This window comes from Taudactylus pleione, unplaced genomic scaffold (assembly GCF_031769625.1).
Source record: "Taudactylus pleione unplaced genomic scaffold, aTauple2 ptg000583l, whole genome shotgun sequence".
NCBI classification, from domain to species: Eukaryota; Metazoa; Chordata; class Amphibia; order Anura; family Myobatrachidae; genus Taudactylus; species Taudactylus pleione.
Genome location: NW_028284985.1, coordinates 1,632,373 through 1,645,301, shown reverse-complemented (window position 1 = coordinate 1,645,301; position 12,929 = coordinate 1,632,373). Strand labels below are relative to the sequence as shown.

The 12,929-nt window shown below is 47.1% G+C and overlaps 1 protein-coding gene across 3 annotated transcripts in view; it reads right to left on the bottom strand.

Moving 5' to 3' along the window:
* The window catches only part of TTLL11 (tubulin tyrosine ligase like 11), a 172,741-nt gene that overhangs the window by 145,613 nt on the left and 14,199 nt on the right, over nt 1-12,929 (bottom strand). For all 3 annotated transcript variants that reach the window (XM_088453581.1, XM_088453582.1, XM_088453580.1), the window contains exons 2-3: nt 12,693-12,792; nt 11,435-11,568 (exon numbers count right to left, since the gene is read on the bottom strand). In XM_088453581.1, the coding sequence (XP_088309707.1) occupies nt 11,435-11,568; nt 12,693-12,792 (234 nt within the window). The remainder of the gene's footprint in view (nt 1-11,434; nt 11,569-12,692; nt 12,793-12,929) is intronic.

Genomic DNA, 12,929 nt, shown 5'->3' with positions numbered 1-12,929 from the left:
CACCTTTCCTGACCCTAATCTGGTTTTCATAAAATAGCAAAATCTTCTACAAATGTGCCGGTGTTTACTGGTGACGTCTGGTGTAACGTGCAATCAGGCATGATGCAGAAACGCTGGCTACTGGGGGGTTGTAAATGACTTCCATGGGAGGTTTTATATATATAATATTCAGCTACATGACCGGCTATAATTAGCCAACTATGGGGGTCATTCAGACCCGCTTGCGAGCAGCAGTACGCTCGCAAGCGGGTCGATGTTCCCCACTGCGCATGACGGAGGGAGCTCCGTCGTGCGCATGCGTGAGACCCGGGGAGCGACGGGCTTTCCATCGCTCCGGGTCTCGCACCAAAGGGGGCGTGCTGTCGATGTTGATTGACAGCACGCCCCCTTTGGTGGGCATGCCGGGGGCGTGCCTGCCAGACGGAGGCGTTCCCATGGGAACGCCTACCGTCTGAAGCCGGCCCCACTGACATCACTAGTGATGTCAGTGGGAGTGATTTTGGCTCTGATAGAGCCAAAATCACTCCAGGGCTTGCGGCAGCGAGACCCTACCGCAGGGTCTCCGTCGCAAGCCCAATGGTCGCGATGGTCAAGACCATCGCGACCCTCTTTTTGGCCGCCCGCATATGCTGTGGGTGGTCACCCACAGCTTATACGAGCGGCCAGGAGGCCGGTCCATTTTCATGGAGGAGGGCCCTGATTCAGAGCGAGCACTCTGGTCAGAGCGTCCGGCTCTGAATCAGGCCCTATGCTCATAATCCAAAGGATGTTCCCAAATGCCACCATTTATTTTCTTCTCTTTAATAGACAGGCCCTTCCCACATACAGCGTGACATCACTAAGTATGAATGTCCCTTAGTCTGACAATAACCAGGCCCTTCCCACATACAGAGTGACATCACTAAGTATGAATGTCCCTTAGTCTGACAATAACTAGGCCCTTCCCACATACAGAGTGACATCACTAAGTATGAATGTCCCTTAGTCTGACAATAACCAGGCCCTTCCCACATACAGCGTAACATCACTAAGTATGAATGCCCCTTAGTCTGACAGTAACCAGGCCCTTCCCACATACAGAGTGACATCACTAAGTATGAATGTCCCTTAGTCTGACCGTCGTTATCGATCCATCGCTAGGTTTAATCGCCTAGTGGATGGGCAACATTAAGGTGCGTACACACTGGACGATTAAAGTGGACGACTGAACGATAAAGATATCGTTATCGTTCTGTCGTCCACTTTATCGTTCATTTTAACACAAAAACGATGAACGATAACGACGATGCGCGTTCCCGCGGTTCGTTCGTCATTATCGTTCATCGGGTTAGCATGCAGGCCAACCTGACGATGTTGTCAGGTTGCTGCATGTTATGGAATGGGGGAGAGAGCCCGGCGCTGAACGATATCGTTAATGATATCGTTCGGCGGGTGTGCTCGATGTCATGAGCGACATTGAGCACATCCTGCCGGGGACACACTAGACGATATCGCTCAGGGAGCATATCGTCTAGTGTGTACGCTCCTTCACACTAGTCCATCGTCAGGCAATCACTGAGCAAGAATATTGTGTATGGGGGGGGGGGGGGGGACAGCAGGGAGGAAGCCACCACTCTCCAGTATGAGCGAGAAGACTACTGGAAGAATGTTCTGTGGATGAATGAGTCTGAAGTACAAAACAGAATACTCCAATGTGAGAATCTCATCTTCACCATGAGACATGGTGGACGGCTGGCCATTATTGGTGGAACTATGAATTCTGGATTGTACCAGCAAATTCTACACGAGAATGCCGAGGTATCAACGTCAGTCTACAGAAGAATAGTTGCAGCAGAAAAAAATGTCACATTTTGGTAAGGCTGAGACCTGAATTAAAGAGAAATATTGTACCAAGACCTGGAGCAGGGTAACCTACCACATGAATGAATGAGGGCCGCCCTCCATAAAAATGGAGCGTCCTCCTGGACGCTCGTATAGCTGTGGGTCACCACCCACAGCCTATACGAGCGTGCATTTTGATGGCCGCGATGGTCGTGACCATCGCGACCATCGAAACTGCGAGCCGGAGCCTGCGGTTGAGGTTTTCAACCGCAAGCTCCGGAGTGATTTTGGCTCTATCAGAGCCAAAATCACTCCCACTGACATCACTAGTGATGTCAGTGGGCCGGCTTCTGACGGGAGGCGTTCCCGTGGGAACGCCCCCGTCAGGGAGGCACACCCCCGGCACGCCCACCAAAGGGGGCGTGCTGTCAATCAACATCGACAGCATGCCCCCTTTGATCAGACACAACGAGCGAAGGACTTTCCTTCGCTCGGCGCGTCTGGCGCATGCGCACGACGGAGCTCCCTCCGTCGTGCGCATGCTCAGTGCAGAACATCGACCCACTTGCGAGTGGACAGCTGCTCGCGAGTGGGTCTGAATCAGGCCCCTTGTTTGCTATTAGATTTCATATTTTCTCTTAATCTAGTTTTACGAACTACTGTATATGAAGATCTAAAAATATTTAAGGACACATTAATGCAGAAAAAAAACTCTGAAGGGTTCACAAACTTCCTAGCTCCATTGTAGCCGCAGACCCAGAACACGTCTGTCAGCCTGTAATGAGCCTGTATGTAGAATAAATATATATATTACTCTCTATTACACTACGGTGACTCTGCCCTTGGAGCGGAGCTGCTGTTGCCATAGTAACTGTCAGGGATTGTTTAACCCCTTCCTAGCTGGGACCAGGATCCCATTGCAGAGAGGAAACAAATAGGAAAATATCCCAGTGCCTGGAAGAATGCGCCAACATGAGGTGTTGGGAATGTGCGCAGTCATTCGTACAGCGTCACACGATAGGTCCCTAACATGGGTCCCACAGCCCGCTGTCCCCTCTACTATATCCCAAGACCTAAATGCAGAGGAAACATGTCAATCATTCAACCTGGCTACAGAAATCATCAATATAAACATCTCTCCTCTGTCTTTGGTCTGTGAGTCAGCCACCATTCCTATATCCCACGTTCCCATTGTCTGCTTTATATTCCATACTATTGTCTACACCAGCGTTTCTCAATCTCGGACCTCAGAACCTCTGCAGTTCATGTTTTCCAACCCAACAAATCTATTAGAAACTTTGACTTCTCAAGTTTATAAAAAGGGCAGACATCTCCCCTGGCTGGCAGCATGTACTCCACACCTGGTTACACCTGGCACTATGTACTCCACACCTGGTTACACCTGGCAGTACGTACTCCACACCTGGTTACACCTGGCACTATGTACTCCACACCTGGTTACACCTGGCAGTATGTACACCACACCTGGTTACACCTGGCAGTATGTACTCCACACCTGGTTACACCTGGCACTATGTACTCCACACCTGGTTACACCTGGCACTATGTACTCCACACCTGGTTACACCTGGCACTATGTACTCCACACCTGGTTACACCTGGCAGCATGAACTCCACACCTGGTTACACCTGTCAGTATGTACTCCACACCTGGTTACACCTGGCAGCATGTACTCCACACCTGGTTACAGCTGGCACTATGTACTCCACACCTGGTTACACCTGGCAGTATGTACTCCACACCTGGTTACACCTGGCAGTACGTACTCCACACCTGGTTACACCTGGCAGTATGTACTCTAGACCTGGTTACACCTGGCAGCATGTACTCCACACCTGGCAGTATGTACTCTAGACCTGCTTACACCTGGCAGCATATACTCCACACCTGGCAGTATGTACTCTACACCTGTTTACACCTGGCAGTATGTACACCACACCTGGTTACACCTGGCACTATGTACTCCACACCAGGTTACACCTGTCAGTACATACTCCACACCTGGTTACACCTGGCAGTACGTACTCCACACCTGGTTACACCTGACAGTATGTACTCCACACCTGGTTACACCTGACAGTATGTACTCCACACCAGGTTACACCTGACAGTATGTACTCCACACCTGGTTACACCTGACAGTATGTACTCCACACCTGGTTACACCTGGCTGTATGTACTCCAAACCAGGTTACACCTGTCAGTATGTACTCCACACCAGGTTACACCTGTCAGTATGTACGCCACACCAGGTTACACCTGTCAGTATGTACTCCACACCTGGTTACACCTGTCAGTATGTACTCCACACCAGGTTACATCTGACAGTATGTACTCCACACCTGGTTACACCTGACAGCATGTACTCCACACCTGGTTACACCTGGCACTATGTACTCCACACCTGGTTACAGCTGGCAGTATGTACGCCACACCTGGTAACACCTGGCAGTATGTACGCCACACCTGGTAACACCTGGCAGTACGTACGCCACACCTGGTAACACCTGGCAGTACGTACTCAGCACCTGGTTACACCTGGCAGCACGTACTCAGCACCTGGTTACACCAGGCTGTATGTACTCCACACCTGGTTACACCAAGCTGTATGTACTCCACACCTGGTTACACCTGGCTGTATGTACTCCACACCTGGTTACACCTGTCAATATTTACTCCACAACTGGTTACACCTGGCAGTATGTACTCCACACCTGGTTACACCTGACAGTATGTACTCCACACCTGGTTACACCAGACAGTATGTACTCCACACCAGGTTACACCTGTCAATATTTACTCCACATCTGGTTACACCTGGCAGTATGTACTCCACACCTGGTTACACCTGGCACTATGTACTCCACACCTGGTTACACCTGGCAGTATGTACTCCACACCTGGTTACACCTGGCAGTATGTACTCCACACCAGGTTACACCTGTCAGTATGTACTCCACACCTGGTTACACCTGGCACTATGTACTCCACACCTGGTTACACCTGGCAGTATGTACTCCACACCTGGTACACCTGGCTGTATGTACTCCACACCTGGTACACCTGGCTGTATGTACTCCACACCATCGCCTGTCTGTAGTCCTGCGTCGGTATTTAGACATCAGGATTTACTCAGACAGCCTCTTAGCCGTCGGCATTTTGACTGTGTCCCATACCAGGCAGTACAGTATCTACACAGCGCCTGGCTATAAACTGTTTTATTTGCTGACTGACTACATAGTAACATATCCTAAGAAATGTCCAAACACACAAATGCTCCCATACCTGTGCTGCCAATAATCCTAATGACCTGTACGGCCGATAATGGCTTATTTATTACACCCTAATGACCTGTACGGCTGATAATGGCTTATTTATTACACCCTAATGACCTGTACGGCCGATAATGGCTTATTTATTACACCCTAATGACCTGTACGGCCGATAATGGCTTATTTATTACACCCTAATGACCGGTACGGCCGATAATGGCTTATTTATTACACCCTAATGACGTGTACGGCCGATAATGGCTTATTTATTACACCCTAATGACCGGTACGGCCGATAATGGCTTATTTATTACACCCTAATGACGTGTACGGCCGATAATGGCTTATTTATTACACCCTAATGACCTGTGCTGCCGATAATGGCTTATTTATTACACCCTAATGACCTGTACGGCCGATAATGGCTTATTTATTACACCCTAATGACCTGTACGGCCGATAATGGCTTATTTATTACACCCTAATGACCGGTACGGCCGATAATGGCTTATTTATTACACCCTAATGACCTGTACGGCCGATAATGGCTTATTTATTACACCCTAATGACCGGCTGCACCCCCAGACTTTTTTTTTTTCTTCAAACTCCTGTAAACAAAACTAAACAAAAACTATTTTGTTACATTGCAGCTTTATGATAAAGTAATCATTAAACCAAAAAGCAGCCAGCAGTAATTATTGTGCTCAATTGCAATAATTAGAATTCATTTAAAAAAAAAAGTAATTAAACTTTTATAAATGTACATTGGTAGCTAATTAAGGGAGGTAATTACTGTCGTATTACCAGCTCCTTGGGGCAGTCATATATTTGCCTGTTACGTACATTCATATTTTATAGCGGTAGGAGTATATTTGTATATGCGTTTGTATAGAGCAACGCACCCAGAGTTGTGGTATACACTTATACATCCATATATGTACTGTATATACCATGCAACATGTATACAATGTGCTATTTTTTAAGCAGGTTCCTTCATTTGGAGACAAACGTTATAAATAATTAAAATTAATAAATCATTTAAATAATTAAGGGAATGTAATCTGATTACTGTTAGACTGTAAAGTGGACCTGTCACCTGCACATAAAACAGATGATATCTGAATACACAATTACTGTACAGTTTTTCCGTAGTCACCTCATTAAATGCCTGTACTCTATGTAGTTAGCCAGGCTACATAACTATGAATATTCATGAGCAATAATGAGGACATGACCAGCCCATGTACTGGCAGAAGCATGCTCACTGCCCTCCTGAGAAACATCCTGTGACCTCATCACACTGCCAGCTTGCAGCACATTGGCTTTGAATGATCACATGACGTTAGTGTCACATCACCTTTAGCCCATAGGGCAGTTCACACCAACTACTAATTTCAATAATGCCTGAAGCATTACCACAGAAAAGTACAAGACAATGGACTAAATTAAAGAATTTGTTTGTTTGTTTTTTTAAAACAGGAGTTCTCTAAACCTAGAGCACAAATTGGAAACCTGAGTATTTTCCAGTTGTTGAACTACAATTGAAAGCATGCCCAGCTAGAATGATGGGATTGGTAGCTTAATAACAGCTGTAGAAGCCAGGATTTATTATGCATTATGGCTCAGCTAGAGCCCTAGAAATCTAACAATAAAGATATAAGTATAGAGCCAGCACGGATAGTGTTGCCTAGTTCTATTTGACTTTGCTGCCATCTACAGGCAGATATAAAAGTTGCAGGTAATTTGAGAATTCATGTAAAGAATAGAGATACACACCAGGATCTTATGACTACAGCCATGGGCAAAAGTTTTGAGAATAACACAAGAATTGGTTTTCACAAAGTTTGCAGCTTCAGTGTTTTTAGACTTTTTTGTCAGATGTTACTATGGTATACTGAGGTAACATTACAGCATTACATAAGTGTCAGATGTTACTATGGTATACTGAAGTAACATTACAGCATGACATAAGTGTCAGATGTTACTATGGTATACTGAGGTAACATTACAGCATGACATAAGTGTCAGATGTTACTATGGTATACTGAGGTAACATTACAGCATGACATAAGTGTCAGATGTTACTATGGTATACTGAGGTAACATTACAGCATGACATAAGTGTCAGATGTTACTATGGTATACTGAGGTAACATTACAGCATGACATAAGTGTCAGATGTTACTATGGTATACTGAGGTAACATTACAGCATGACATAAGTGTCAGATGTTACTATGGTATACTGAGGTAACATTACAGCATGACATAAGTGTCAGATGTTACTATGGTATACTGAGGTAACATTACAGCATTACATAAGTGTCAGATGTTACTGTGGTATACTGAGGTAACATTACAGCATTACATAAGTGTCAGATGTTACTATGGTATACTGAGGTAACATTACAGCATTACATAAGTGTCAGATGTTACTATGGTATACTGAAGTAACATTACAGCATGACATAAGTGTCAGATGTTACTATGGTATACTGAGGTAACATTACAGCATGACATAAGTGTCAGATGTTACTATGGTATACTGAGGTAACATTACAGCATGACATAAGTGTCAGAGGCTTTTATTGACAATTACATTAAGTTTATGCAAAGAGTCAATATCTGCAGTGTTGACCCTTCTTTTTCAAGACCTCTGCAATTCGCCCTGGCATGCTGTCACTCACCTTCTGGGCCACATACTGACTGATGGCCGCCCATTCTCGTCTAATCAATGCTTGGAGTGTGTCAGAATTTGTGGGTTTTTGTTTGTCCACCCTCCTCTTGAGGATTGACCACAAGTTCTCAATGGGATTGAGGTCTGGGGAGTTTCCTGGCCATGTACCCACAATTTTGATGTTTTGTTCCCCGAGCCACTTAGTTATCACTGTTGCCTTATGGCAAGGTGCTCCATCATGCTGGAAAAGGCATTGTTCATCATGAACTGTTCTTGGATGGTTGGGAGAAGTTGCTCTTGGAGGATGTTTTGGTGCCATTCTTTATTCATGGCTGTGTTCTTAACCAAAATTGTGAGTGATCCCCCTCCCTTGTCTGAGAAGCAACCCCACACATGAATGGTCTCTGGATGCTTTACTGTTGGCATGACACAGGACGAAGACTTTTGGAGGATGGCCTGTGATCTATATGGATATTGGCCACCAATGTATTATGCACGTAACAGCGTTAACTCAATATATTATTTTTCATGCTTTGTGATTGTTAAAGTTTTGGTTACAACAAACTGACTATTTTAAACATTGAAATTTTTTTGCCATGTTACATGTATTTTTATATGTTTAAGATGTAATTTGCATAGCCCTTTTTTATGTTCCTATTAAATTTTCATGTGGCTCTTGTTATCTTATAATTACTCTACCATGTGACCTGTTTAAAGCATTATTTAATTACAATCTTCACCACACCTCCATATTCATCTCCTAAATGTCTGTAGAAGAGACATTCATTCTCAAAACCAGACCTCTCTGACATGTGAAATCTTTAAGAACACAAAGACAGGACATAGGCCCTCATTCAGAGCCGTACGCTCTGAGCAGAGCACACGCTCTGAATGAGGGCCGCCCTCCATAATTATGGAGCGTCCTCCTGGACGCTCGTATAGCTGTGGGTCACCACGCCCCCGGCACGCCCACCAAAGGGGGCGTGCTGTCAATCAACATCAACAGCACGCCCCCTTTGATCAGACACAACGAGCGAAGGAAAGTCCTTCGCTCGTCGCGTCTGGCGCATGCGCACGACGGAGCTCCCTCCGTCGTGCGCATGCTCAGTGCAGACCATCGACCCACTTGCGAGCGGACAGCCGCTCGTGAGTGGGTCTGAATCAGGCCCATAATTTGTTGGAGTTTAATATAACAAAAAAAAGTCCCAATAATTATGAAATAAAAATGATGATGAAAAATTTACATCTGTTAATAGAAAATTGGAGCCCGATAAAAATTAGGTCATTACGCACGTTTGCGCGATGATCTAATCACAGCTGCTCCAGTTCCAACTGCTCGCCATGCACATTAGGTGTAACGTGTACACACGCCATGTAGCGCCGAGACAAAATAGGACTGGGAACAGAAGTTAAGTATAACAGGACAGAAGTAGGTTTGGAGGCCCAGAACATGCCAAGTCCATTTACATAAATATAAATGCAAAACATTTTGATTGTGATCCTAGTTGGATCTGACTGGACATTGCAGAATCCAAATTTCATTCCTGTTTACAGAGGTCTTAGTCAAACTGGACATGGGTTTGGATTGATATACAGTAACTAGATAGACAATCAATAGATAGACACCAGAAGGTAGAAAATACATGGTCAACAGGGACAAAAGGTGGACAGGTAAATGGTTGACATTGCCTTAGGTCAACAGGTTAAAAAAAAAAAAAAAAAAGCCGACTTGTGAATGGTTGACAATTTTTTTTACACTAATCCTAACCTTCCCCCTGAAACCTAATCCTTACCCTCCCACTAGTGCCTGACCCTAACCCTCCCCCTGGAGCCTAACCCTAACCCTCCCCCTAGTGCCTAACCCTACCCCTCCCCCTGGAGCCTAATCCTTATCCCTCCCCCTAGTGCCTACCCCTCCCCGTGGAGCCTAACCCTACCCCTCCCCCTGGAGCCTAACCCTATCCCTCCCCCTGGAGCCTAACCTTACCTTCTCCCTAGTGCCTAACCCTCCCCCTGGAGCCTAATCCTTAAGCCTCCCCCTAGTGCCTAACCCTAACCATCCCCCTGTAGCCTAACCCTTACCCTCCCCCTGGAGCCTAACCCTAACCCTCCCCCTGGAGCCTAACCCTAACCCTCCCCCTGGAGCCTAACCCTTACCCACCCCCTGGAGCCTAACCCTTACCCACCCCCTGGAGCCTAACCCTTACCCACCCCCTGGAGCCTAACCCTTACCCTCCCCCTGGAGTCTAACCCATATCCTCCCCCTGGAGCCTAACCCTCCCCCTGGAGCCTAACCCTTACCCTCCCCCTGGAGCCTAACCCTTACCCTCCCCCTGGAGCCTAACCCTTACCCTCCCCCTGGAGCCTAACCCTCCCCCTGGAGCCTAACCCTAACCTTCCCCCTGGAGCCAAACCCTAACTCTCCCCCTGGAGCCTAACCCTAACCTTCCCCCTGGAGCCTAACCCTAACTCTCCCCCTGGAGCCTAACCCTAACCATTCCCTTGCGCAGCCTAACCCTAACCTTCCCCATGGAGCCTAACCCTAACCTTCCCCATGGAGCCTAACCCTAACCCTCCCCCTGGAGCCTAACCCTAACCTTCCCCCTGGAGCCTAACCCTAACTCTCCCCCTGGAGCCTAACCCTAACTCTACCCCTGAAGCCTAACCCTCCCCCTGGAGCCTAACCCTAACCTTCCCCCTGGAGCCTAACCCTTACCCACCCCCTGGAGCCTAACCCTTACCCACCCCCTGGAGCCTAACCCTTACCCTCCCCCTGGAGCCTAACCCTTACCCTCCCCCTGGAGTCTAACCCATATCCTCCCCCTGGAGCCTAACCCTCCCCCTGGAGCCTAACCCTTACCCTCCCCCTGGAGCCTAACCCTTACCCTCCCCCTGGAGCCTAACCCTTACCCTCCCCCTGGAGCCTAACCCTCCCCCTGGAGCCTAACCCTAACCTTCCCCCTGGAGCCAAACCCTAACTCTCCCCCTGGAGCCAAACCCTAACTCTCCCCCTGGAGCCTAACCCTAACCTTCCCCCTGGAGCCTAACCCTAACTCTCCCCCTGGAGCCTAACCCTAACCATTCCCTTGCGCAGCCTAACCCTAACCTTCCCCATGGAGCCTAACCCTAACCTTCCCCATGGAGCCTAACCCTAACTCTCCCCCTGGAGCCTAACCCTAACCTTCCCCCTGGAGCCTAACCCTAACTCTCCCCCTGGAGCCTAACCCTAACTCTCCCCCTGGAGCCTAACCCTAACCATTCCCTTGCGCAGCCTAACCCTAACCTTCCCCATGGAGCCTAACCCTAACCTTCTCCATGGAGCCTAACCCTAACTCTCCCCCTGGAGCCTAACCCTAACCTTCCCCCTGGAGCCTAACCCTAACTCTCCCCCTGGAGCCTAACCCTAACCATTCCCTTGCGCAGCCTAACCCTATCCCTCCACCAAGAGCCTAACCCTAGCATTAAGCCCTAAAATCCCGCGTCCACATTTTCTATGTCAACCATTTGACCCTGTTGACCTATTCACTGTCTACCTTCTGTCTATCTATTGACTGTCTTTCCCAATACTATCTACCATCCGGATACCACTTACAAGAACAGGCTAGCTTTGTGCCTATTGTGTACACAGGAGCTGACACTCACCTCCGCAGTGAAGAGATGATACTCATCAGGAAGGATCCAGGACTGGGGGTAGAAGTTGTACTCCTCTGGATACAGCTCCTGCATGGTTCTTACTGCCCGGCTGAGGTTGATCTTCCGCACCATTTCTATCATACCTTTAGGAAAAATAAATACACATCATACCAGGATCTATCAGTCTTATTGTAGTAATCGTGACTTTATATACAGTACATCAGGTACATCTGGGAAGCCGAATGGGTACAGTATTAGCGCCTGCAGGTGTCTGCAAACCTTATGCACTATCTCCCTTTACAGGAGACTTTCCTGGGTAAGGACTGACCCCATGTAAGAAGCAGGTAAAGTGCAGTTACTGGAGCACAGAACACATGATGTGTTACGCTGCCATGTATGGAACTGTGAGCACAATGTGACACCAGGGCCAGATGCGGATAGCCCTGCAGATCTGTATATGATTGCTTCGGTCTTACTCAGCCTGTGATTTACAATTTAGGTTTAATGTTCCGGGCTCCACTTGTGTCGTATTTAGCTCTGACTGTATCATTATACCTGTTACTGTTTTCCCACTGTGGCTACAGCAATACACAGCTATGACAATTCTCTGTATAAATGAATATAGTTCCAGGGTGCTGGTAATCTCAGCGTCTGTGCCCACGTGGAGACCCTGGGCAAGCTGCCTAAATAGCTGTAGGTGTAGGGAGGACAGAGTAAGGGTATGTATGTAAGGTATGTAAGCACAGTAAATAAGCAGATTCTCTGTAATAGAACAACTTTAGTAGCAAACGCAGGAACCTTACAGGGGGTCAGCTGCTCTTATGGGAAGCACCACATTCCCCTCAATTAATTACTCTTCAGTGGTCTGCAATTAGATCCCTGTAATAAATAATCTGAGCATACTGTAAATGTCAGTCCATTAGTAGTCCCAAAGTAATGTACCAGATGTGTTTCCTTGTAGGATCATTATCCCACAATGAAACGCGTCAGGTAGCAGGTTTAGGACTATTCCTGAACCAAGCTTTATAATATAATATAAGATAATAAAAAACAAGAGGGTATAGACCCCATAAGGTGATTCATACTCTATATGGCCATGGAAGTAGAGATAAGACAGGGGTAACTCTACACACCTATAAGCAGGAAATAATGGGAGACCCACCCACAGCGTAGTGGTGGCGCCCCCATGTGGATGTGCTGGGTAAGATTTGCTCAGGAAGTACGTGCACAGAATAGTGCGGGTAACCCGGGCTGCTATAAGCTGTACCTGGAAACTTGTTGACTTGTCCAGAGCAGATATTCTCACTCTCGTGGAAAGACACCCCGTGCCAGTAAATGTCACACGGCAAACGGCGGCCATGGGGAAACTGGAGGAGAAACGATGACAAATCAGCGACACATCTGTAATGGCTGGAAGCTCTCAGGACCCTGTTCTGCTCGTCTTTCAGCTTTCACCAGCATTTATATACAGGTTAATTATGACAATCTATAAATAAATAAGATA